This window comes from Lates calcarifer, linkage group LG11 (assembly GCF_001640805.2).
Source record: "Lates calcarifer isolate ASB-BC8 linkage group LG11, TLL_Latcal_v3, whole genome shotgun sequence".
NCBI lineage: Eukaryota > Metazoa > Chordata > Actinopteri > Centropomidae > Lates > Lates calcarifer.
In genome coordinates, this window is record NC_066843.1 from 18,743,337 (window position 1) to 18,769,424 (window position 26,088).

Here is a 26,088-nt window from a genome sequence, read left to right on the forward strand (position 1 = left end):
GAAACCAGTGGGCAGACAAATTACGACGGGAGTGTGTGTGAGGGAGCGCGGGGGAGAGGGTAAACTTTGGAGTTTTAGTGTATCCTGTCTCTCAAGCATAAATTTAGCCTTGAGTGGAAAAATGATGCAGGATGATGAGAAATTCACAGAGGGCTCTGACTCTGGAGGAACGTGTAACTTCATTAAGGGAGAAACGTTGCAAACACTTGACACGCACCGCCTCTTTGGAGCTGGGGTGCAAAACTGAGTGTGCGTGTAGGTGAGTTGTGGTGCATGTTTAACTAGACTGGCCCATCAGACGCTTCTCTGAGTGGTGCACTTCACTAGAAATGATCCGTGGCTATTCAGCGTGAGCTCTTGACCTGTGGTGTGAGCGTGCGGGAGGGAATCTGGTGCAGTTACATAACACGGGCCTTTCTGCCAGAAGTAGAGGGAGCAGGGGGGACAAAAGGGCTCCAAAGAGAGAAGAGAGTTGCTCTGTTGGCAGGAATATTTCAGGTGAAACAGCTCTGATGGAAAGTTGAGAGTTGACGGGCTGCATGCGCAGGAAAAAGTAAGCACCTCAGTGTGAGTGAGTGAGTGGGTCCGCAAGGGACTGTGAGTGGGGTTGCTCCATCCATTTCAATATTACCGGGGGTCATCTAGGCAACGCGCCCAGTCCCTGTGCTTTTAGGCCCCGCTGAGGCCTGGCGAGATTAAAAACAGGATTGAAACATGACTGGAAGCTAGCGAGGAGAGGAGGAGGAGGAGGAGGAGGCAGGGAGATGGGGTCACACAATAGACCCCCGTCTAGTGCTTTTAAATTCCCTTAAAATAGGGATCCATGCCAAACGTGGCCTGTCCGAGCCGGCTATCACACCATAACTGGCCCTGTAATTGCCACTCGTCCCACACCTCCTCCCCCCGCTCCTTCACTACGGTCACCCACTACGCATGTAAAACACAGAGACGGAGCGCAACACTCACGGCAGGATCACCACTTGGGAATACATGCGATGTTAATGGCGCTCTCCTTCACAAGCTGTCAATGCCTGTTAATGAACCCATACATAAACATACAGGTCTGTGTTGTCTAACTGCACTCAGACAATAAGAGGGGGGGGGGGGAGAGAGAGAGAGTGTGGCTGGCAGGTAGATAGACAGTGAGGACAGACAGAGACAGAAATGCGCTGAGAGACAAAGTGTACAGTGAGACAGAAATAAAAGCAAAGAGACGGATAAATAAAGACAGCATCATATGTTGGCGAATGCACAGGCAAAGACAGGCGGATTGATCAAATAGATACAATGCATCAGATAAAATCCGCCGTTCCATTGGATTGAGCACCGAACTCAAACAAAAGGGCAAACCCAATTTTACTCTCAGACGTTTCTTTTTATTTTCTATAATAGGCATGACTAAATAAAATCCACAATAATGCTGTCCTCATGTGAAATGACTAACTGTTTATACCACAGAAGAAAATGACTTTCGTTTGTTTTTATTCTGTTCATCAGCAACAGATTTCCCCCTGGTTTGCATGCACACAACCAGGAGAGGAGAAACGTGGTGCTCGGTGATGTGAACGGCACTTAGAACTATTTGGTGGAGGGTTTTTCTTTTTTTTTCTTTTAAAAAAAAAAAAATCAAACTGAGGACAAACTGAGTCCACTTTTTGCGCAGGTGGCCAGAGTAGAAGATGACTTGTCTTTTCCTGTTGATGTGTAACAAACCACAGAATTGGTGCAACACACATTCAAAACAGTGAAGCAGAAAAACATGGCTTTCAGTGAGAGGGTGACTTAAATCTAAATATATTACAAATCGCTCATTATCTTTATACAGGCTACTGCTCATAGATGGTAAACGAGGTGGGGATAAAGTAAATGATATCTTTACATTTGATATGCATGTACCCTTTAATTTCATAAAAAATTTATATCACTAAATGGATCACACTTATACATATTGTTTACCCATTGATTATAATAAAAAATAATATATGTCATATTAGCTCACCTAGCATTACTCTATTGTTGTGAATGTGCAGATCTAACTGAGTATGTTTCTAGATATTTAACAGAGATAGATTCTCACTTTAATAAAATTTACAGTTTAAATTTGTTGGCAAGGCAAGTTTATTTATTTTTTCAATAAGGCACATCTAAGTGCTTTACATAAAATATAAATAGCATTAAACCAAGATATACTGTAAAATACATTATAAAGAGATAAGAGATGATTTTAAAAAGTCAGTAGAGTCAGACAAGCTAAAAGAATTAAACAGGTAAACAGGAGAATATAAGTCTAAGCGTAGTCACAGTGCAGCGAGAGATGGTGAAGAGTGCCAAATTTAATTCAATAAAAAGTCAGCGGAGAGACAAACGCTCTTAAATCTTGATTTAAGAGAACCGAGAGCTGGAGCAGACCTCATGTTTTCTGGGAGCCTGTTCCAGATATGTGGAGCAAACTGAAATCCATTTCTCCATGTGTAGTTTTGACTCTGGGGACAGGAAGCAGACCTGTCCCTCACCATCTGAGAGGTCTGGACAGTTCGCAACAGAGCTGATCAGAAATGAATACCAACCATTCAGTTTTTTATAAGCCAACAGTAGAATTTTAAAAACAGTTCTTTGACTCATGGGAAGCCAGTGCAAACTTTCCTTGGTCTTTGTGATCAGCACTCTGAATCAGCTGCAGCTCTCTTATTGACTTTTAGAGAGAACTGTGAAGACAGCCTTACAATAGTGGAGCCTGATGAAGATAAACACATGCAAGTTTTTCTGAGTTCTGCTGAGTCCTTTCAGTCTTGGTACTGTGTATTCTTAAGGCTGATTCTGTAATTGAGTCCATGATCTGATACATTATAAACCTATTTATTGATGCTGTTCAGAATTTTACATTTGCATATGTGTTTATATTGATGTTTTGATTTAAAACATCCTCTTAATTTTAATTTTGTATTTCTCGATAAGTACCGTTAACATGGCTGCTAGACATGCCACTGAAATGGTCTCAGACTAATTAGGTATAATTAGTTAGACTAAGAATCTGGCGTCTCAGATGAAGACAACCCAGACCATCACTAAATGATCACAGTGTTCCCTAAACTTATTAAGGAGCATGCTAGATAAAGAATTGACTTGAGGGCTGCCCCCAACTATCAAAACACTTCATAGTGTGGGGTGGCAAAAGCCTAAACAGTTTAGTGGGTTTAGTGAGAAGAACATTGTAACTGCCAATAAAGTAAACAGTTATTTAAACTGATTTACACCAGTTGGCATAATTTGTCTAATACTTTTCACTTTAAAAATGTATTCACAATGGCAAATAAACATTAAAAATCTTTTTAAAAAACATGTATAGATTTCAAATAATTACTTTAAAATAATAAAATATATTTATTATGAAACTATTTTAGGGCATTGGAGGTTAATTTCACATTGCAGTGTGGTGTTCTCTTTAGGTTGGTGACAGAGAATTAAATTAATGTAACAGAGCACTACCAATAAGTAAAAATAAGAAGCTGATAAAAGGGTACACATGACATTACAAGCATTGTGTTCAATTGTGACCTGCCATGCTGAGTGTCCAGTGGAAGCCCTTCAGTAACCTGGCTCAGACATCTAAGCTTGGCCTGGGGCCTCCTGGAGCACGTATATCAGCACAGAGCACAGTAGACAGAAATGACTGTTTTTGAATAACAATGTGACTCATGAAAAACATTAGGAATATACATACTGCAAAGATGTGACCATACCACATGTGCAAGGTGGTGCGTGTGTGTAAACACTCATGCGAGTGTGGACCTCAGTGTTTGGTGCAGAGTTGGTGGCTCGGTAAGTCTGCACATGGCAACAGGAGCAGTTGGACTGGCGAAGCGAGAGGCACAGCTGCTTGGAGAGAGCTCCGTGGCATTTCTGTGTCTGTGTCCCCTCTCCTTCCACACACACACACACACACACACACACACACACACATGCACACACACACACACACACACACATCAGAGCATACATACAGTATATACCCACACATACACACACCCTCTCTATCACTCACACCGCAGCAGCATCCTGGTTACAGACAGCTCCTGATTGGTGACTCCATCCGTGTCTTTCCCCTCACTGACTGTGCTTTATATAATTATATATTTATCAGCAGTCCCAGGAAGAGGATTCTGGCGTGGGAGAGGCAGCGTGGCAGTGTGTGGAATGGCGTGGGAGAGGCAGAGTGACCCCGGGCTCAGGTGGCAGCTGTGTTATGACTTCTCTGCCAGGTCATGGTGGATGGTAGGATAGATGCTCCCTGTCTCTCCCTTATTCTGTATCGATCGATCCGTCTGTCTCTGTTCTGTTTTTGTTACATTCCTCTGCTCTATTTTGCGCTCAGTTACAACTTCTCTTGTTCTGGATAAACTGTCCCTCTGCTGCAGAATGTGACATAATGTTTACATGTTGTGCACGCTGCATGTTGCCACACTGTACATCTGAAAAGACTGTGTGCAGTCACTTGCTATGTGTGTGTGGAAGGTGTTTGGTGCTTAAGGCCAAAGAAAAGTCAACAAAAGTTAAACATCTTCGCTGAAATTTTGATGCAGTCATCTGGAAATCATATTGTGCACTCATGTAAATTTGGATAAACCTGAATGAAGTGATGATGGTGATATATATTACAATATATTTACATGGAAAAAAATTCTTTAAGCTACAAGAGTAACAGTGATACTTTCCCATATTTCCTCCTACTCTCCTCCTAAATTCTAATCACAAAATCATTTGGGTGATTGACTCCATCAAAGATATCTAGGGCTTATCCCATAGGATAAGAGTTTTTAATTAAAACCTGTTTTTTTCCACGAGAGGAAATGATTCATAATTTTATTAAGGCCATGATACACATTTGAGGCAACATAGATTTTTTTCCTCGTGAGCACCACTATTTCAAACCATACCTGTTTTTACCCTTCACTCCCTATCTGTGGTGCAGGTTGCCTTCAGATTTGGTCAAGTTTTGTAAGCACTATATCACAGTTACTTTTTAACCTGAATTTACAGTATGACTGTCAATCAGTTAATGTGAGCTTAACTTAAAGTTGCTGTTATTGCTGTGGTTATTCTCCTCTGTGCTTTTGACCTTCAGCTTTTTTGTGACACAAACATTCACAGTTTGGATCAGATCAGAGAGCTAATTTATTCCAGATTTCACATATTGACAACATCAATCACACCAATCTCTTGGTAGCAGTTGCTTTATTATTTCCCCTCATGTGGCGGTTGGTGTTGATCACAGAGGTGTCTCGAGGCCTGACACAGTTTGTAAACCCGAGGGTTCCTATCAGCGCCAGCCTGCTGCGCTCACTGCTATGTAGGGCAGAGCTAGACCCTCTGCCTGGGTGGGAATGAGGAGGGGGATGGGGAGGATGGTGGGATGGGAGAGAGAGAGAGAGAGAGAGAGAGAGAGAGAGAGAGAGAAATGGGGGAAGGAGAGGGGAGTGAAGGAGGGATGGCAGCCAGCACTGGGGCCCCATGCAGGGATGCAGGAGATGGAGAGCAGGGAGGAGGGGTAGAGGGGTTACAGGGTGCTACAGGGGGCAGAGAGAGGGGCACAGGCTGGGCATGGCTGGCAAAGGAGCATTCTCTCCGTCTGTGGACATGCAGTGTCTCAGCTCTGTGATACACAAAGCCTGGAGGTGTAAAGCAGGTTTCAGTGGGATTATTATCGACAGAATTAAAATTTTCCAGTCATACACCTCATATGTATCAAGATAAATTTTTGCTCCAAATAGAATTGTTAAATCTGTTTCTGAGACATAATACACACATAATGCAATCAAATCATGCCTTTTATTTGACTCTCACTGTCTCCCATATGACCACTTCTTTCAAACCCACCACCTTCAATTGGTAATTCTTGGTAAGTCTTAGGGCCATAGTGAGACAACCCTGATGACATCATAATGACATCGTCTGGGTTATTTTCTTAAATTTGACAAAGCTCCTCCAGTGCCACAGAAGACCCTGTACAACTGTTTTCACAGTAGTGCTTCTTGCACTCCTCCACAGGTTAAACTGAACTTCATGTGTGAAATTGGTGGAGTGGCCCTTTAAATTTCTGAACCTGATGAAAATAAATGAGAATTGATGCTTTTCCTTAAAGTAGTATTTTTTTATATTGGTGAATAATTTCATAACAGAGGTGACAGTAAACCCACCTTTATTTACTTTTCTCTACATGTGGTTCCCATTCCTTGCTTATGATTCTTATTGCAAATTATTTCCAGGTTTTTCAAACAATGAGTGATAGCTCAAAGTGATAACTGGCCTGATGAGCTGCCAGTATTTAGTATTTCACAGGGGGAAAATAAAAATATCAGAGAAAAATCTGGTTGACAAATTTTGTATACTAGATATACTATTTCTGTTTTCATCGTATGACCTGGGCTTTAGTTACCACTGAGGTTGTCGGGGTCATGTCCTCGGTCATATTTATGGAAATCTGGGAGGTTTAATAACATGAAGGGGGAGACACATTTTAAAGGCCGATTCTAATTTTAAAAAAAATTCGGGCAAAAAAACCCCCCCCCCCAACTATTTCCAGTTTTAAACAGATTTTGAAACATTTACACTATGATATATATATTAAATGAAATGATAAATTGAGCTTGGTGGTCGCTAGTCAAAGTTCTTAGGTCGAGTCCTGTGGACCTTGGGGGCAGGACCCCAGTAGTTCTGAAATTACGGATGATAACTCTCCTTATGACCCCTCAGATTTATGTTGAGACCCCTGAAGGAGGTCCCAGTCCTCAGATTGGGAACCAGTGCTCTATGTCATTGTATAATCAGTGTTTCTTTTCATTCTACACAAACACTGAAGCCAGGTGTGTGACATCCCTCCATCATCTCATCTCCCCTGCTGTCTCTGTCCAGGTTTTCTCTTATGTTCATATGCCCACTCCTCCCTCCCTCCCTTACTGTCTCACTCTCTCCCATCTTCTTTCAATCTGTCTCCCTCTCCATCCCCAGACAGACCCTCCCATCAGTGCCCATTTCCCTCCGTCTGGCTCGTCCCCTTCCTTTCACCCAGATGACCCTGCCACCGCCCCGTTCCTTCTGTCTGTCTGGCTCTCCTGTACCCAGATGCCCCCCAAACCACTGCCCATTCCTTACTGTCCTCTCTATCTCTACATTTATCTGTCTCACTCCTTTCCATCTCTGTCTCTTTATCTTTGTCCTTTTTATCTGTTTCTAACAGTGTCTCTTGCTCGCTTTTTCCCTCGGCCTCTCTTTTCCTCGTAGTCTCCCACTGCACAGATGCCTGGCTTGGTTTGCAACAGCTGTCTCGCCATGTGCCACTACCAAGTGTTGCCTTCGACTGTAGGGCGAGAGGGGGTGGTGGTGGTTTTGGGGTGGGGGGTGGAGGGCGCAGAGCGGATTAGTCATGAATATTCATGTACTCTTGGATGTAGTACCAAACAGAAAATGGCACCACAGAGGAGACTCCACCCATATAAAAAAGGGGGGCTTCGGGTGAGGAGGGAGGGAGGCAAGGAAGGAGGAAACAGGGAGGATGGATAGGGAGAGTCAAAGAAAAATGATGGGAGAGTATGGGAAATAGAGGCAGACGGAGAGAGGGGAGGGGGACCAGACTGAATGGCATGGATCCATAAAATGATACCCCCCCCCCCAGAGGTGTGAAAGAGGGAGCGCAGTAAGAAGAGGGCATGAGAGGAAGCGGTGAAGGAAAAAAGGAGCGGGTATTGAAAAATTAGGAAACAAGGCAGGAACATTTTGTCCTTTGCTTAAATTCTCATGCTGCAATCAAATAATTATGAAAAAGTTGGAAGGAGGCTGGTGAATAATGACAATTTATTGATAAACAAGACTCTGTCTCATTTTGGATACTTTCATAAATACACAGTACACTGTGTATGCTATGACCTTATTTGAATAGTGCATGAATTTCAACAGGGTAATGTCTCAAATCAAACATGGCCATTGTGAAATGATGATCTCAACATTTGACTGCAGTTTTTACATCACCCACCAGCTATCTGCCAGCTTGTTTCCTCACTTGTCTTAAAATTAATGTGGTTTTACTTTTTATTTTCTTGTATGTTCCCCATTTCACACAATGTGGGAATTACCACTATTGTCACCAACGACATGTCCACCGTGTTCTCCATTGCAACCATTGCAACAGCTGCTGCTTCCTGTGCCACCATTTTCACAAGTATGAAAGTAGGCTGGTGGTCTCTCCCCTTCCGCAGACAAAATGGCATCCATTGAGGATGGCAAGTGTCCGGCATTTCATATTTTAAGTTTTTTACTGTTATGAGTACACCATCCAGATACTAATAGCGCATTGCATGTTGCCATAATTATCTCTGTGAATGCAATTATGTACTCAAAATAGCAGTTGTAAGTATGGTAGGAAATGAAATGAGACACATGGTAAGAATCCAAAGCCATGCTAGCAGCTCTGTAAAACCGTATTTTGTAATAACAGTTTTAACATGCTAATGTTTAGCATGTATTATGTTCATGCCATGTTCACCAATGTAGTAGTAATTAACATTTGTTAATTAACAATGTACACAAAGGAATTCCATGAGTTTTGCAGGGATTTGGTCATAAACCAAAGTACCGAGCAAAAGTAAATTTAAACCTAATTGTGGCACTAGAGAAGTCAGGGAGTCAGCAAAATGGTCACAATTCATCTTGAGAGGGGCTTGAATGTGTGTAGCAAATTTCATGGCAATGTGTCAAATATTTGGTGAGATATTTTACTTAAAACCATAAATGACAATCTCATTGTGGTGCTAGAGAAAAAGTCATGGTCACTAAAGTCAGTAACATTCATCCTTTGGGAACCATGAATGTCTGCACCACATTTTGTGCCAACTAAGCCAGCATATGCTGAGATATTTCACAGGACAAGTGAAATCCTTGACCTGCTTGTGGCTTTAGAGTAACAGCTGGAACATCGACAAAGTCATTAGTATCCATCCTCTGGGACCAGGAATGTCTGTACAATATTTAATAAAAATCCATGCAATAGTAAATGCCAACCAGGTGGTGCTAAATGAAAAGTCAGGGATCACCAAAATCAATATAATTCTATCTCCAATGACCATGAATGTCATGAATTTTATGAAGTCCATCCAATAGTCTGAAACATGTCATTCTGGAACACAGTGATAGATCAACTAACTAACTGACCAACACACCAGCATTACCGCCTCTACAGCTATGCTGCTAGCATGGCTAAAAATGACTAAAGACATAAACAAAAAAGCCGGTCACAAAAGCAATAACTGGAAGTGTGAGAAAAGATACACAGTGAGCAAAACTAAACAGAGGAGTGGTGAAGGTTGACCACAGGGAGATTCTGGATGAGCAAGTAAAGGAAAGGATGAAGAGCAGGAACAACAAAGGGGCAGAAAGGCAGAGAAAAAGAGGGAAATGAGGAGATAGCAGATAGAAGATAGGCAGTTGGGGTGAGGGGCAACAGATCTAAGCGGACTGAGGCTCTGGTGGCTCTTCCTCTCTCTTTCATGGAGAGCCAGGAAAACAGATTATAGCAGCCCTGCTTTCTCCTGGGGGGGTGGAGGAAGAGAAGGGGGTGGGGTGGTCGACCATACTCTTTCGTCTCCCCTCGATCCCCTCCCCCTTAGACGATGACACTCTCTGGTGGTACCGGCTGGACCCAAACCAGAGCAAATTGTATCACTGAGCTCCACTCTGCTAGGGATGAGTGTATGCTCCAATCATTGCGATGACAAATGGTGCAATTCGACATAGTTTCTACAAAGAAGAGACTTTTTTTTAAAGTTTGCAGCTTTGTAATTCATCACAACTTGAGTGCTTTTGAAGGGTGCTGTGTGGTTTTATGCTCAACACTCAACCCGTAGTTTATGACACAGCCTTTGTGTTACTTCCTGGGTGCTTCTGAGCCTCTGAAGAGCTACAACTCATTGAGAGAACAAGAGGGTTTATATGTGTGTGTCATCCTCCACTGTGTGGTTCACCAAACTCTTAATGCACTGAGTAAACACCTTTCTCACACTCGTATCCACTTACCCAGTCACCACTGCATACACAAACACACACACATTAGTGCACAATACACAATAATACACCCCAGCTCTCTCTTCTTTTCTCATATACACAACACATACAAACAGTGAGTTAATCAGACCTATAAACCCTCCTTGCTGGTAGAAGATAAGCGGTGTGCTGGTAGCCCTGCCCTCCTGAGAGCAGCACTCCTCTAGCGGTGCCGTGGCGCTGCCTGATAAGGCAGGGGAGTGTGGGATACCCTGAGAGATCCAGGCAGGCACACACACACACAGGCACACTGCTCAGCATCAGTTAGCCAGATCCTCCGCTGAGCCAATCAGCAGTTTGCAGGGCCTGAGGCTCCTCCAATCATCATTCTCCATCAGGTGTTGTTAATCTCACCGCTCAGCCTGCAGGTGGATGTATTGGCTGTGTGTGTGTGTGTGTGTGTGTGTGTGTGTGTGTGTGTGTTTTAGCTACCACACTACTCTCTGCTAATGTCAGAAAATTGCGCTCTGATAAAAACTGATCAGAGCACAAGTACAGAGCACAGGCATCTCCATCTGTTTTTACTCTCTGACAATAAAATAAAAAGTACATCTGGTTCTCCTATAAGGTTCAGTTAGACTGGACAAAATTCAGAAAGTGGCTGTTTCTCCTGCCTGTAAAATCTATAATCAAAACTCAAATCAATCAAAAAAGAAAACCTTTATTCTCCACTCAGTTGAAGTAAGTGGCTTCAAGTCTAATCCTGCTTAACAGTGTTTTCCTACCTTGATGTACAAAGGGCCAACACACTTTCTCAAGGGTCTTTAGGTAATTAAGTAGAGTTTCCAAACTGAACTAATTAAACCTCAACCTGTATTTCAGAGACCCTCAGGGATTCAGCTGCTTTTATAGATGAATCAGTCTATGTCCGTATATTTCAACATCAAAAGTTATTTGAAAAGTCATGTCGGGAAAGGAATATATAGAATGATCCATTTTAATATCAAAGGACAAACTTTTCCCCAGAGCCTTCAGAAAATTAGATGGGGAAAAAGTGAGATGAATACATAATCAACCATACCATTAACCATATACTGTAGAACACTGACTATATAACTAAATACAAATAAGAGTTTTCATGTCAATGTGCTTATTTTAAACTACAAGTGATTCCAAACCTATCATTTCATTATACTGTTACATAACATTTTCTATCAGTTGTTATTTTAGTCTGTGTAAATGTGGCCGTCATGCAGTTCCTATTCTATTTTTTTTTTAATAAGAACAAATTGATTGAAGGGTGTTGAAGGGAATTTGTGATGAGCTGCAGCTCCAAAGTCCAGTTGAAAAACTTTGCCTTTTTTTTTTCTTTGGCACAGTAGCATTTGGTCTTGAAAGCAAATTTAAAATGCAGGAGCCCATTAACCCTAAAATCAATGTTAAAATCTATCATTGTCCTTGTAGAACTGTAGGGTTCTGTGGTCTGCTTTAGTAATTTACCTCATTTTACTATCTCAGTGAGCTACTTCTTACACTACTCTGCTCATAGTCAGTGGTGGAATGTAACCAAGTATATCTACTCCAGTACTGCTTAAGTACAATTTTGAGGTATTTGTACTTTACTTGAATATTTCTATTTCATGCTTCAAAAAACAAACCAAACAAACAAACAAAAATAACTTAATTACATTTTAGATTGAAACATGACTTTTTTCTCCATTCATTTTACCTGACAGATGTAGTCACTTTGGAAATCAAGGTTTTACATACAAAACACGTGACCATCCTATAAAAAAAAAATGATGCATTGTTTTAGAATGAATCACCATAAAGCAGCTCATCCACATAAAATATCAGAGGGTGCACTTTAATTCATTATTAGTAATAATATAATAATATATGGTCCATAGGGTATTTTTACTTTTTATACTTACATTTTGTGGATAATACTTTAACTTGCACTCTATTTATAATGTGGCAACGCTTCTTTTACTTAAGTTAAAGATCCTAACACGTGTTTAAAATGTCTTATTTTACTTTACCTTTCTGTTTTGATTTGCAATATTAAGGGCATGCAGTGTGTTCCTAAACGAGACTTTACTGTAACCTTAATTCACTTTAAGACTTTTTCTGTTTGTTGTTTGTTTTTATTCCGTGGACTGACAGAGAAACTGTGATTTTAAGATGACCTGACATTATGGTTTTCTTTACATTTGTCATGCTCCTGTAAATGGAGTCTTTAATGGTCATTTTCTCTGACCTGCTGTCACTACATTTATCTGTAACGTTTTTATTCCTTCAAACTTCATCTCCTGGCTGCAGCAGCTCTTTTCAGTCAGTGCAGACCAGCAGCAGCAGCCTATAGCTCCAGCATGCATCTAACCACCGTGGCACCTCTTGGAAGTTGGCGCAGGTCAAATGCGTCTTAATTCAAACCAAAAGAAATGAGAGAATGGCCGTGAGTCGGGCCGGTTCCACTGGCCGTGCCAAGGTCAGCATTCCTCGACAGGCCGTTGCCTAGTGGAACTTTTGTTTCACAGTTTGTGTAAACCTCCAGGGAGAGACGGTATATAGGAGCGGGAGAGGCGAGAGACCAAAGAAAGGAGTTTGCAAATGAGCACAAGCTGCTGTTTGGACGAACACAGACTGGTGCAGGCGGGTCAGATGTGCAGACTGTATGGAAAGGTATAGATGCTGGCCACAGTTTAGCCTGTGGGTAAATCCCAACGTGACCTATGTCCGTAGTTTTAGAGTTCAAGAAATATTTCCAGATCAGTATTGACTTTTCGAAATAAAAGGAAACCACTTATTACACTGAACAAATAATATCAGTCAGCAGTGATTGTTCCACTCGTCCATGTGTATCTAGGCGACATAAGCGGCTCTAGAGGTTGTGGAGATGCTGTTAGACTCCGTGGCCTATTTTAAAGTCTGTGGTTTGACGCCTTGATCATCACGCAGCACTGTGACAAATGTCTGTCTGCTCCAACGACATTAATGATCTATAGTTAAAAAAAACATCATAATCAAATGCACATTTAGTCTCTCTAAATTTCCATTTTATTCATTTCGATCCATCCCTTAATTCAGATTTCCAAAATGTTGAAGAGCTTTTTGTTCTCACTAAAACAGACATTAAAATTTGGAGCATTTTAACATCTCTAATACAGCTCCCCGAGGACAGTCAGGTCCTCAACAGGCCGTATGTTTAAGGAAGTTTAAAGAAGCAGACTACACAGTATAAACCAGCCTTTTAAAGGTCAAACATCAGGTCAAGTCAAAATAAAATGAACTAACTACCCGAGACCAGTGTGCACATGAATAAGAAGATGTGTGTCTGTGTGTGTGTCCTACACACGTTTTGTTTTACATCTGAACTTTTGTCCTGCATTAACAACCTCCGGCTTTAACTGCACGACAGTTTGCAACCTTAAAATATTTTTGCAGGCTGACAGAAAGAGTACAGTGCTCATAAATGCTCATACGGTCACTAACATGAGACAAAAATCAGACACACTGTAACAAATGATTGTGCTCACACGGGCCTTAAATCAGTTCCTGGTGAAGACTTTGCTTCTCCTGTAGGCCGCTCACTTGAGAAGGCCACACACACTCACACACTTTAAAATCAAGTGTCTAAATAATGAATCAGTCACATTCAAAAGGACTGAAATCTGAGAGAATTTGGGCCTTAAATGTGTTGCCTGATAACTCAAAATAAAATAAATCAAATGAACAGATTAATTATTTCACACATTCCTGATGCTTTTGTAGCCTTTTTTTAAGCAATTAATATTTTCGATAGTTAAAGTCCAAAAATATGATATCAATACATTTATCCACATTTTTTTATAGCGTTCTTATTATTAATATTGTACTTAATGTTATTATATAATAGCCCATTTTAAGCTAAAAAAAAAATGTTGAGAACTAAACTAATCATTTATCACTTAACTGTTTGTGTGTGTGTTTTATTGTGCGCTGTAAATCGTTTAAAAACCATCAATGGCATATTTTTCGTTTCTTAAATTACCCTTAAATGAACTTACATTAACTGCAGTTATTTAATATCATTAAATGTTATAAATTAAAAAGAAGCTTGCTGTGATAAATTAAAAAACTTTGACAACTTTTATATATTTAATGTCATATTCACTGAAAACGATTTAAATTAAAATGAAGGTCAAATGCACGTGTTTGTTGAAGATTTTAGACTGATATTGTTGTTAAGAAAAGGAAAATAGAAAACTTTTAGAAAAGAGATATGTCTGTTGTGCTGTTGACAAAATGAGGCCATTGAAACTTGATATAAACATCTGTTTTCAATCCATATATAGGTCCAAATTTCCAAATATTACCATCTGAATCCGATCTATTTTTTATTCCATTGTAAATCTAAATAAATATGACCTTAATTATAAGTCTGTCTATAATCTTTAATGCAGGGAATTTAAATAGGCTTCACATGTAGTGTTCTTAGTGAGTTAAATACTGTTAAAACATTCAGAAATTAAAGCTGCTTCTCTGTCAGAGAAAAATTTTACTGCATGTCTCTCTTTGAGGAACAACTCTCATTCCATGAGCTTTTTATTTGACTGTCTGTAAAGTGATGAAGTTGAACCAATACAGACTAAACCGGCGGCAGGTGGAATCCATTTTGACGCTGCTCATCACTTTATTGCGTGACGTCTGCAGTTGCGCACTTCCGTAAAAATGCTGCTTTTCCCATAAAAGGTCAAAACACTAGTTTGGTAATTTATTCATGAACAGGCCTGTCTCTCTCTCCTAAAGGAGTGTCTGCTGAAATTCCATCTGAATTTTCGGGGCTAATTTGATATTTGTGGTGAATAAATATTGTGCTCATACTCCAGCCAGGAGTCATGCACCTGCTCTTTCTAACCTATCTGCCCAAAGCGATTCTGATTATTCATGACAAGGTAAACACAGGTCCACCTGAATGGAACAGAACAGAGAAGTTTTTATAGTGTAACTGTGGTTTCTGAATGTGGACTGTTGGACTGGCTTGCAGTCCAGTAGTTAGCAGTGATGGCTGTGCATAAAATCAGGGAAGAGGGTGCTGGATATCGTTAAAATCAAGCTAAACATGTCACTGATGAAACCTCTGATTTTATTCCAACCACAGGTGTGACATTATATAAGTCTGTTGAGTCTTTTTGATTGGATAAGAATTAAATCAACCCTGCAGTAGAGCTAACCACAGAGACTCAGTTTAACCTGTTTTTATACATTTTAACTCTTTCTCAAAGGAATTTATGCATCTACATGAAGCATTAACAAAAGTGAGTTAGCTGATGATAATGTCTTTTACCTGGTGAGAAAAACGTGTTTTTAATATTTTTACATAAGTACATTTCGGCTGCATTAGAAATATAATCATAAATACAGTTTTAGTTTCAGCTGAACGTTGCTGAGGTCACATTTCCCAGCCTTTTAACTGACCACATGAGTCTACATGGACGTCTCTCTGCATTTAGACTGAATGTAAAGTTTTCAAAAGGACACTGACAGCTTCCTCTCTGCCTGCATGTCACACACTCCGAAATATATCTGAGTTTATCATAACCTGCCACCGCCGCTGCCTCCCCCGCCGCTCTCTAACCTCCGCTCCCTCCCGCCCTCTCTGTCGGCCCCGAGCTGCCCCTGCACTGTTGCCGGTGAGAGCTATTAATCCCCTGCGTCCACGGTTTACTCTGAGCCCGTATTTAATTCCTCTAAACCCCCAGCTGCCGCCCTGGTTACTCACTGAACACGACAGACTGTGAACCGTTCTGGTTATTAATAATTCACCAGCACTCCGCTCCGCTTCTCCGGCCACGGCCGCAGGACACCGCACGTCCTGGTGCGTGCGTGCAGCCACGCTGTGTTTTCACTTCTAGCATTTGTTTGCTTGATTTTGGCTGCTCGGTGTCTCACACGGGGATACACAGATAGACGTGCATTCACCTCCGTGTTAGTGTCTAGCCTATAGACAGTCCCGGCTGGCATTGCCCACCAAGTCCCGCTAGTCTCACCAACTCTGATGTCTCGGATGTTGCGACATCCGCGCTGCCACATGGTGAGTTTTGTTTCAGACGCCGTCCTCTCCGCGACTTTCTTCGGATACTGAAGAACAGGTGGAGGAGGACCGGAGGAGGAACTCCACTTTTTCATATCAGCAAAGCCGGAGCATGCACAAGGGAAAGCGCGCGGCGTCGTCCCCTCTTGCAGGAGCAACAGCTGATTTGGTGAGCGCGTAAGCAGAGAGTGCAGGCTACTTACTGTCGGTGCACAGCCAGACTCCTGCTCTGTCACTCGGGCTCAGACGGTGACTGTGTCGGTGGCGCAGAGCGCGGCGACTCGGTGGACATTACGGAACCGGGACAGACTGGAGAGAGAGCAGCGCGCGCTGACAGGAGAGCTCAGTCTGGGGACGGACGACTTTCATGGAAATAATCACGAGTTGAAATCGAACATAAACTCTTTGCATGCAGAAGACGGGAAGCAGACGAATTGGATTATACGGCTCTGTCCTTCTTTGCCTTGACTGAGAAGAGTTGACTACAAATTTGAAGAAAAAAAAAAATGTTTACCGGGCACCAGGCCGTGTATTAGGGCTCTTTTGCTTCCGGTATAAGGCCCAGCTGAACAAGAAACCGAGCAGTTTTCTCTCTCCCACACACTTTTTTTTTTGGAAGCCGAACTTTTGAGAGTGGAAAATGGGTCTCTGAGAGTGTTGGCACATTTCCCTACACCACAATGGTACGTGCTATGTAAACCAATAATTTTCTCATTTATGCAGTCAGCTTTCAGATTCATTGTAGTTGTTCATAGATTTAATGATATACAGAAAGAACTTTAAAGTGAAGTTTCATGGGCTGAGTTTACCCACTTATAATTCCTGTGTGTGCTAGTTATTTATTTGTTGCTAATGGGTAACAGTCACCAAAGAGTTTGCCAAGTTCCTCCACCTACCTGTATATGTTTACTGTCACAGTTAGGCTCATTATGGTATTATGGTTATTTTTAAATAAGGGCAGTTTGCCTTGCTGAAATTCGAAATGTACATTTAAAGTGATGTTGGTGTCAGGAAAGCATAAAACCCCTTATTTTAATAGTTACATAATATGTTGCCAAAATTTCTTTCCAACCTCCTGGCCAAATCACTGTCCAGCCCTCCCGGTTCACCGCCGGATGCCCACTGCCTTCTGCCGTTTTAGCCACATGGGAGAACATGCCTCCTCTCATTGCAGTGGTCTCTTATGTGGGACTGTCTGTGGACTATTTATAGCCACATATATGATACGCGCTATCGCATATCATACAGTGTAAGCAGCTAATGAAGAAGCGTCATAGAGTATGTTGTAAAGGTTACATGGTGACACGTGAAGAGCCCCCAGAGCCCGAGTCCCTCCAAAAGGCAAAGTTTAACATGGTTTGGAAACTTGGCTATAAGAGGATGGAACTTGTTGTTTGCGCCAACATTCAATTATGTGCCTGTTTGATTTGTGCGTAATTACGCACAGTGGTTTAGAGCAGTTTCTTCATTACGCAGGTGATTTATTTGTGCAATTCAAGGAAATCCTGCGACATCACAAAGTAAAAGTTTGTGATTCTTGATCTGGGGATCTGGTCACTTTTAGCATTCCTTTAGGATACTTAAACATTTGAGATTTTATTCGTGGTTTCCTTATAATTTGAATTGGCTGAGTACTTTTCTAAGAAAATCTGTTATTGTTTCCTATTTTATCCCCGTTCGCCCTTAACTGGGTATTTGTTTAAACTGGCAAATGTATTCCCTGTGAGGTTGTGAAAACATGCATTTGAATGCAGTGCTTGTAGGTTTCAAAATTAGTCATAAAAATTCTGTTTTTGCACAGAATTCTGATATATAGCTCACACAGCCTTGACCCTTAGATAGATTCTTTTTTTGGCATGAAATGAGTCAAGTCAGGCATAGTTAGGGGAACCTCCCACATACAACCTTGAAGCTGCTTAGACACCAGGAAGGGAACTTATTTGCACATGAATATGGAAGATTATTAGTATGAATAATTATTTGTTTACGAGCATCCTCGCTGACATGGCAGCTGCCCAAGAAGCTCATCAGTAAAAATGATACAGAATTCAGGACAGGCCTCACATGGGATTATCTCGACTTGTTATTCTCCTACTTATAGCAGCAACTCACCTCATTTTTTAAAAATTTTTTAAGGAAAAGCTATATTGTGAATTTGTGCCAAACATTTCAGTTGCATGTTAGTTTAGTCAGAATGCACTGGAGGCATCTGTCAATCAGTGTCAGGATTCAGTTAGCTTCCCCCGAGGCTGATGCTCCATCTCAGACACACCACTTTTCTGTGGAGATGATCTATATCTGTGGAGCTGCAGATTATTGATTTTTCCAAATATGTTTGACAGCAAAAAAGAAACGTGACCCATCATTTATGGCACTGTAAACATGACATGTTTGGTCCCAAATTCACTGATATGTTAGACCTTTATAATAAGCTCCATGGTCAGCATATGTGTCGTTAAGAAGCAAATACAGTAATCACTGAGGGCTGTGTATATAGCTGGGGTAATTGTATCCCACACTGTTTGTGTGTTTCTGTGTGTGTCGTGTGTGTGCAGCCTGCCACATGATGATCAGACAAGCGGTTTTCCAGTCTTGTGTGATCTCCCTCTTGGCTGTTGCTGCCAGTGATGTCATCCCTCACTGTATACAGAATATTATGCTATTATGTTTGTCCTGGCCTTGACATTTCCCTGGAAAAATAAATAAGGCTTCAAGCAGGCTATGATAGCTTATGTGATGTGCAAGCCTTTGCCGTAGTTTAAAGATGGAAACTCTGATATACAGTCAAAGAGCATAAATATTAGGATAGTGAGCTCAGATAGGGTTTGTCAGGTTGAATGGTTTTTAAGCTGTTGTAACTGTTTGAGCGTGGTTTCACAGAGGCTGTCGAGAATGGATTGAGAGGCATAATCATGTGATGGATTCTGCTTCTGTGGTGTGACATCCTTGTTGTACCAAATTAATCTAACGTTAAAGAAAGAGTGTCACTTTTACAGAGTTGTGAGCCTGTTTGCAGAAGTATTTTTTAAAAAGGCAAAGCAAATAGCCACAGAAAACCAAGACTTAGAGTACAATAGTAACTAAGTATTCTACTTCCATAAAGTCGGGGGACTCGTTAGGGGCAGATTTGTTTAAAAAAAGAATGGTCAAAATTAAATCAGTAGATGCAGAGATATCTTAACTTTTAGTTCTTCATATGGGTGAAACTCCAAACAAAGTGGATCCTACATTTCCCATAATTCAACTCATTAGCATCTTTCATTTAAGCCTCTCTGTCTGTTAAATGCTCTCATCTTTTAAACTCCCTAATAGTCAGATATTTCATGTCTCAGGACAACTCTGATGACATCACTGTCGCATCATCATGGGTAATTTTCTCATTGTTTACAAAGCTGTTACACTGATGTATTCACAGGCCGGTTCATAATCTCCATGATGAGTAAACTGATCTTAATGGGTAAAAGCAAAACGCTGTAAAAGCTCTTTTAACTTTCAGGTTAATAAGTGTAGCATGATGAGTATTTCTAATTTTTCATTATGACACCAGAAAAATAAGCAAACCTGTGGATTTACAAAGTACAGGTCAACAAAAACACAGAGAAGTACAAAGGTAGCTCTGTACGACTTCTGTTGTTTTATTTGCCAATATTCCAGGTCAGTCCTCTTCAGCCCAGCTGCTTTTAGCATGCAGTCTACGTTTTCACGCCTTTCAATTAAAAGTCCCTCTAACAGAGAAAGCTGTTTTTACAAGCAGTGCCTCTTCTTATGCAGCATGTACTCTTGAAAAGATGAAGAGTAATTTTAATTCAAAAGAGCTGTGATGAACTTGATACTGAAGAGCACTTAGCGCAGGTGAAAACGGAAGGATTGCATTTGCAGCACTTTTTTATGTGAGTTTCAAAAATGTTCAAAAGTGAAAAGAAATGCTCTGGAGTGAGGTAATCTCACTTGATCCCAATACAGTTTTCATTGAACAAGTGACCATATCTTGAAATAAATCAGACCACTCCAGTATGACGGTAATTTGACTTCAGATCAGATTAGTTTGCTTTGGAAACAACAAAGTACATCACACAACACTGACACATTTCTTTAATCTGACTTTGAGATGCATATTTTTTGCAGTGTAGAAGAACTCTTACTTTGTCTCATCCAGCTCAGGATGATCACATAACACTCCTAACTCTTCCATCTCATTTCTAACCCTGCCTCAATTACTTTATCAAGACTTAACCCTCACATTAATTGGTTTCACAAGACACCCCAGACTGCACACCAGCTGTGTAACCAAGTAATTTGAATCTACTTAATTTGGGAAGGTGTTGGTATCTTCTGCCTTCCGAGTTTAATTTGGGGTGGGGTGGGGGGGAAATCACAACAACAATACATGTATTTTCTCTCTTCACTCTCCTCTTTAGGGCCTTAATGAGGAATTAGAGCCAATAGCATTATTCATTAAACAGAGCTTGCCAGCTATTTATCACTGTAACAATATTAGCATATTTGTTTAAATTTTCAACACTTTTTTTAGCATTCGTAACCAGGTTTAGCATTTTTAATAATCTGGCATCAAATGCATCGTACCAAATTGAATGCTGAAAAAGAACCAGTGGCAAGCCCCAGAAACACATAAAAATCCTTTATAAACACACACGCACACACACTGCTCTAATTACTGCCTCCCCCGCTCCCTGTCTCTTATTCCTCACCTCCTGAGATGCAGGTGTAAAATATCACATTTTTCCAGCATTTCTCCCTGAGGTGGCGCTGGCTTGGACTCACACAACGTAAATTTCCCCTTTCATATTCCCTCACACATTTTTTTCTACAAACAAGTTCCCCCTCCCATCCCTCCCTCTCTTTGATGTGCTTGCCACATCTGCACAGGTTTGTTAGCTTGTTACCAGGTGAAGAATGAGGATACAATTAAGGCTGAATGAAGTGGGACTGGGTAGGATGTCGGTTATGATTCGCAGCAGTGGAAAAGTCTCTGATGCTTCTGATGCTCACAGAGTCGATGCTGCAAATGATTAGGGCGCTGTGGTGGAAGCATCAGAGGGCTGTTAAACAGTGATTGTGAGAATACCTGTCTCTCATGCATTGCTGTGTATCCAGAAGACCCAGGAGGTTTCTGGTGTGTGTGTGTATGTACAAGAGAATAAGAACAACAGGGGTAGGTGAGCCATGTGTATATATATACTCTGATTAATCCAGTGCCATGAAAGACAGCCAACTTGAGCATCTCCATACGATCTGACTTACTGTATATGGTCAAGACTGCGTTGTCTTGTCATGTTTTTGTGTTGGCACCTTATATTGACTACCTTGTTTTGCACTTTACAAGTTAAATGTAGCACCACTAACCCACCAAAAATGAATAACATTCTTACTGTGTACTTTTATATGGATGGGGTGTCAGTAAAGTTCATGACTGTTGAGTCATCAGAGAGATGTGAGCAGGCAGAGTTCAGCTGAGCAGCTGTGGAGATCAAGACAAGTTTTTCCACTCTGAAAACATTATTATTCCTGAAAAGGAAGGTTAGTATATACATCGTAGCATGCCTGTAAGATTACATTTGCCAATCAGCAGGTTCAACCCACAGTGCTCAAAAAATAACAAAATATGCTTGTTTGTTGAGATAGAGCTTAGCCTAGATTGGCACCAACACTTCTAAATCTCACCAATTAACAGAGAATGTGAAAGTGATAGTTGTGGTTTTAGGAGAATTATGTGGCTGAACTAGCTTTGAATTGCATTTGCGAATGGGTCTTCAACCTCTCAGTTCATTTTCAAATTTGAAGGGGCATTATCAACAGTCAAATTGCCACTGAACACAACTGGATAGACCTACAACCAATCAGAGCAACATAGTCTGTGACATACTGCAGAGCGACCTAAACATGTAACTCACCAAATGCTCTAAGTGCAGTTATTTCTTCAGTTTGTTTAATACTGTTGTGTCAGACCTCTCCACATCAGTGGTAGCCATTTTGGTTGAAAAATGCCTCAGAGGCTCAGGTCAGTCAGCGTATCTAAACCCACCCCTTTTCAGATAAATGGCTGTGATTTGCCTGACCTGTCGGAGGATAGATGGGAATCTGTCTGAATGGGAGGGAGGACAGACCCATCCGCGAGAGCAAATGAACGTGAGCTCACTGACTACTTCTTGGTGAACAACACCTAGGCTCCAAATATCAATATCAGTTCTTGAAGACCTAACATCAGCTTTTTCCTGCCTTTTTACATTTATTTTCATGAGCAGGTTAAACAAGCAATTTACATTGAGTAAGGAAGTAGAATCAGAGGTCTTATTAATTATATTCTATTCAATGTGGACAGAACTCCAGGTCCATATTTAGCCTCATTTGTAACCTCAGCATCATGTATGTTACTCTGTGATTCAGATGCAGAGCATTTCCATGCAAACATTAAGGGTAAAATCCAAACCCTTTTAAAAAAATCCAGCAAAAGTTATAATTTGAGCTGTGAATGCCAAATATTATATTATTATCTTTTAAGTTTATATATCATATAGTTTTATTCATAAATCCAGCAGATATGGAGCAACATTAGCATTCAACCTGAGTCACGTTTCCAACTACCTCATGAATGTAGTGCTAATATTCACAACTGTTTTGGTCTCCACCCACTCCAGAGGGAAATATCTGGCTTTTTTTTTAGCTGCTAGATGGTCCACTATGTTTACCAGTGTTAGCTAGTTGCTAACTTTGCTTTTTTGCTTTGCCTGATGCGGCAGAAAACATGATGAGAGCTCTGAGAGTGAACCAAAACAGTGAAGTTGCCAGAAAACCAAAACAATGCGAGACGCTGTAAAGTCCAAAAGAGCTGAGGGGAGTCAGAGGATAATTCTCTATGGGCTCATCACTAAGACTGACCCCTTTCATATTACGCTTAGTCATTTGACCCATTGTTCTTACAAAAAGTGTTGATTAGAGCTGCCTCAGAGGCTTTTTCTATGATTTGATGAATGTCTACTTTCTCCAGAATACGCCCAAACACCTTTGAAGATGTAACTTGTGACTGAATACCAGATGGTTTTGTTTTTTCCCCCAAGGTGTGTAGTAGTTCTGAGGTCACAACCTGGGGCTACTTCATCGGTAAATAGCTGAATTTCCTAAATAATTGAAATGCCCCTTTAATACATCATACATATATAATATGGTGACTCAAAATGTGACTAATGATTTCATCTTTATTCAACCAAGACTGTAAAATTTTCTCATCTTCTCATCCACTTTGTGATTGTTTGCAGTCATAAAGACATTGTCTCCACTCTCTATGGATAAAATCTGACAACCGACAGTCAGCATCCCAATCATCAAATAATTTTTGAAGTGTTAATTACATGAGGCTCTGTGACTATTTTAGCTGTAGGCCAACCATATGGATTGGGCATATGCTTCATACATATATAGAAAAACACACACACAGATATATATATATAATTGATACCATGCTCCAAAAAAGTGACAGAGAGAGAGAAAAGGGGCCAATGCTGTAAGGAGCTACATCAAACAATTGGCCTCAAACAAATGATGCCTCTCTGAGCATTGGAGTTAAAGGGAGGTAGGACAGAGAGACGCTTCATTTATTCACTGATCCATGTTTTTATCCTTTCATTTATTTGCTGTTTAGTTACCTTGAGCCTGAACTCCATTGTCTGTGCAATACAAATCATTTTTTAGCTTAAGTAAATGACTAAAACCTGTCAGAAAGAGGTAACTAGAGTTACTGGCATGCCTTGTTTGGTGCTACTCTGTGATTACCAACAGAGTAAAATATATCCTTCAGCTGTACCAGGCAGTTTAAGAGCTTATCAGAAAGCCCAGGGAGTTTGACAAGGGCACCATTTAGTGGGACAAATGGTTTCAAATGGTTTTCCTCCACCGTTTCCCCACATATTAATGATGACAGGCCAGAGGTTGGATGCTGAGGCTCAGTGCCACGAGTAGTGTTTTCTTAGTCACTTGGATGACTTGAATTCTAACTTTGTTTAACTGAGTGAACGCTTCATGTGGCCCCGTGCTAAACTTATTGTGAGCAAGAGAAGCTATGCTGAACAAAACCAAAGCTAATCCTATGTTAATCAGTCTGCCTGCAAGACCTTTTGCCACAGACATTGAGTGAAATCACACACAGAAATGCCCTTCCTGTGTTACAGTAAAAGGGAAAGGGGAAAGACTCAAGCTGTAACCTCTCATTCTGAAGGATATGAATAGCCTGTGTCTCCAGCCACAGCTCGGTTAGCCCAAGTCTGGGACTTATTATAGTGCTGTGTGTTTATGCATGTGTCTGCGCATGTATTTGTTCAAGTGCAATCCCGTGTCACCATGTGCATGTGTGTATCTGTGTGCATATGTAAATGCTTAAGTAACCTAATGTCTGTTTGAATTCCCTAAAAAATAGTTTACCTCACATGCCAGTTTAAATAGTATAACTTTACATTTTGTTGCTGGCTACGAGCAATGTTTGTTCCTGTTTTGGGTCCATGTTTGCGTCTGCTTAAGGTATGCAGAGAGATCAGAACTTAAAAGTTATGGAAAATAGGATTATTTCCTCTCTTCTTCTCTATCCAGCAACTAAACTTAAGTCTCATTGTGAGTAAAACTTCTCTTCCCCTAACTCTCGGAACCAGAGTTATTTTCATTAACCTAGCAATTTGTAACCCTCATCTAACAGGTTTAGTTGATTTCCAAAACAGACATTCAAATTTAGCCTGGCAAAAACCAATTTGTACCATTTTGGACTAAAAAGTAATAGCCACGGGCTAGCTAACCAGGCAGAACTGCCATCCCTGATCCAGATCCTCAGTCTGTGGTTCCCTCCCATCCATGTTGTCTGGCCTGGCTGCCTCAATTGACAGCAGAACTGCAATGGATGCTCATTCAGAGCCCAAGTCTTTGCTGGCGCGTCCCACAGCATACAAATGAACTGCACTGAATAGAGACAAACACTTAGAATAAATACTTTAGCTGCATCTATCAGTGAATGTGATGTAAGGGGCTGTAGCGAAGCCAAGAGCCTGTGTTTGTCCATATGTGGGCAGACGTATGGCTCCTGCATGTGCGAGTCTGTGCCCAATGTGTGCATGTGTCGTACATGACTGTGCGTATATGAATGATTTGTGCTGAATCAGTGCACGCTGACAGAAAAGTGACCATGCAGGTGAAATAGCAGAGACAGGAAATGCCATTGTGTTGGAGTATTGTGTGCGGGTACGGCAGCTAAACACATTGCTTCCCATTCAAGTGTTGTTGACTGGCAGGGCCGGGCCTCAGGCCTGCACAGCATATGGGCTCAGGCAGGCAGCACACACCATCAACTGTGTGTGTGTGTGTGTGTGTGTGTGTGTAGGACGAAAAGATGAAAAATATTTCTGCAGTAGTCGGTGCTGGGACTCTGGTGGTGGGACTTGAGGATGCTTATTAAATAGGATAAAATGAAAAACAGCAAGATTAGAAAGATTTTATTATCAAAAATCTGCTTTTACAGTTTTGCAGTCATTTTTTTGGTGTGTTTTTAAATTCCGTGAACCTAAAAACAGTGTCAACTAATGAATAAATGACTGTTGTGTTACATTTCAGGCAACTGAAACCTTTCTGTTGAACGAAGAACCCTCCAGAGGTCCTGGGATGCCTGAATGCTTTGTAGTATCAGATTCATACAGGGTATGCATCTATTATTACTATTATTATTATTATTATTATTGTTATTATTATTATTATTATTTCATGTGTTAGTACTAAATGTGTTATTTGAGTCATTACTCATTACTATGACTGACAGTCTGTTTTCATGCTCTCGGTAATTGCACCACAATCATAATGTCATTCACAGCTCCCTCTACTCAGCTGCAAACCATTACAATCATTATTTCCACAGGCACATTTAAGAAAAAAAAAAAAGGGGGCCTTTGCAACTTCACCGAAGCGCCCTCGCCTCATGGGAATGAAAATTATAA

General features: G+C 40.9%; 1 protein-coding gene across 6 annotated transcripts in view; it reads left to right on the top strand.

The window, feature by feature from the left end:
- Positions 1-15,122: 15,122 nt before the first annotated feature.
- Positions 15,123-26,088, top strand: part of nfixb (nuclear factor I/Xb) — a 140,723-nt gene continuing 129,757 nt past the window's right edge. For 2 of the 6 annotated variants that reach the window (XM_018698570.2, XM_018698572.2), the window contains exons 1-2: positions 15,123-16,788; positions 25,712-25,795. In XM_018698570.2, coding sequence (XP_018554086.1) covers positions 16,786-16,788; positions 25,712-25,795 — 87 coding nt within the window. In that variant the 5' untranslated portion in view covers positions 15,123-16,785. The remainder of the gene's footprint in view (positions 16,789-25,711; positions 25,796-26,088) is intronic. The other 4 variants (XM_018698576.2, XM_051073753.1, XM_018698584.2 and 1 more) reach the window with 4 other exon arrangements.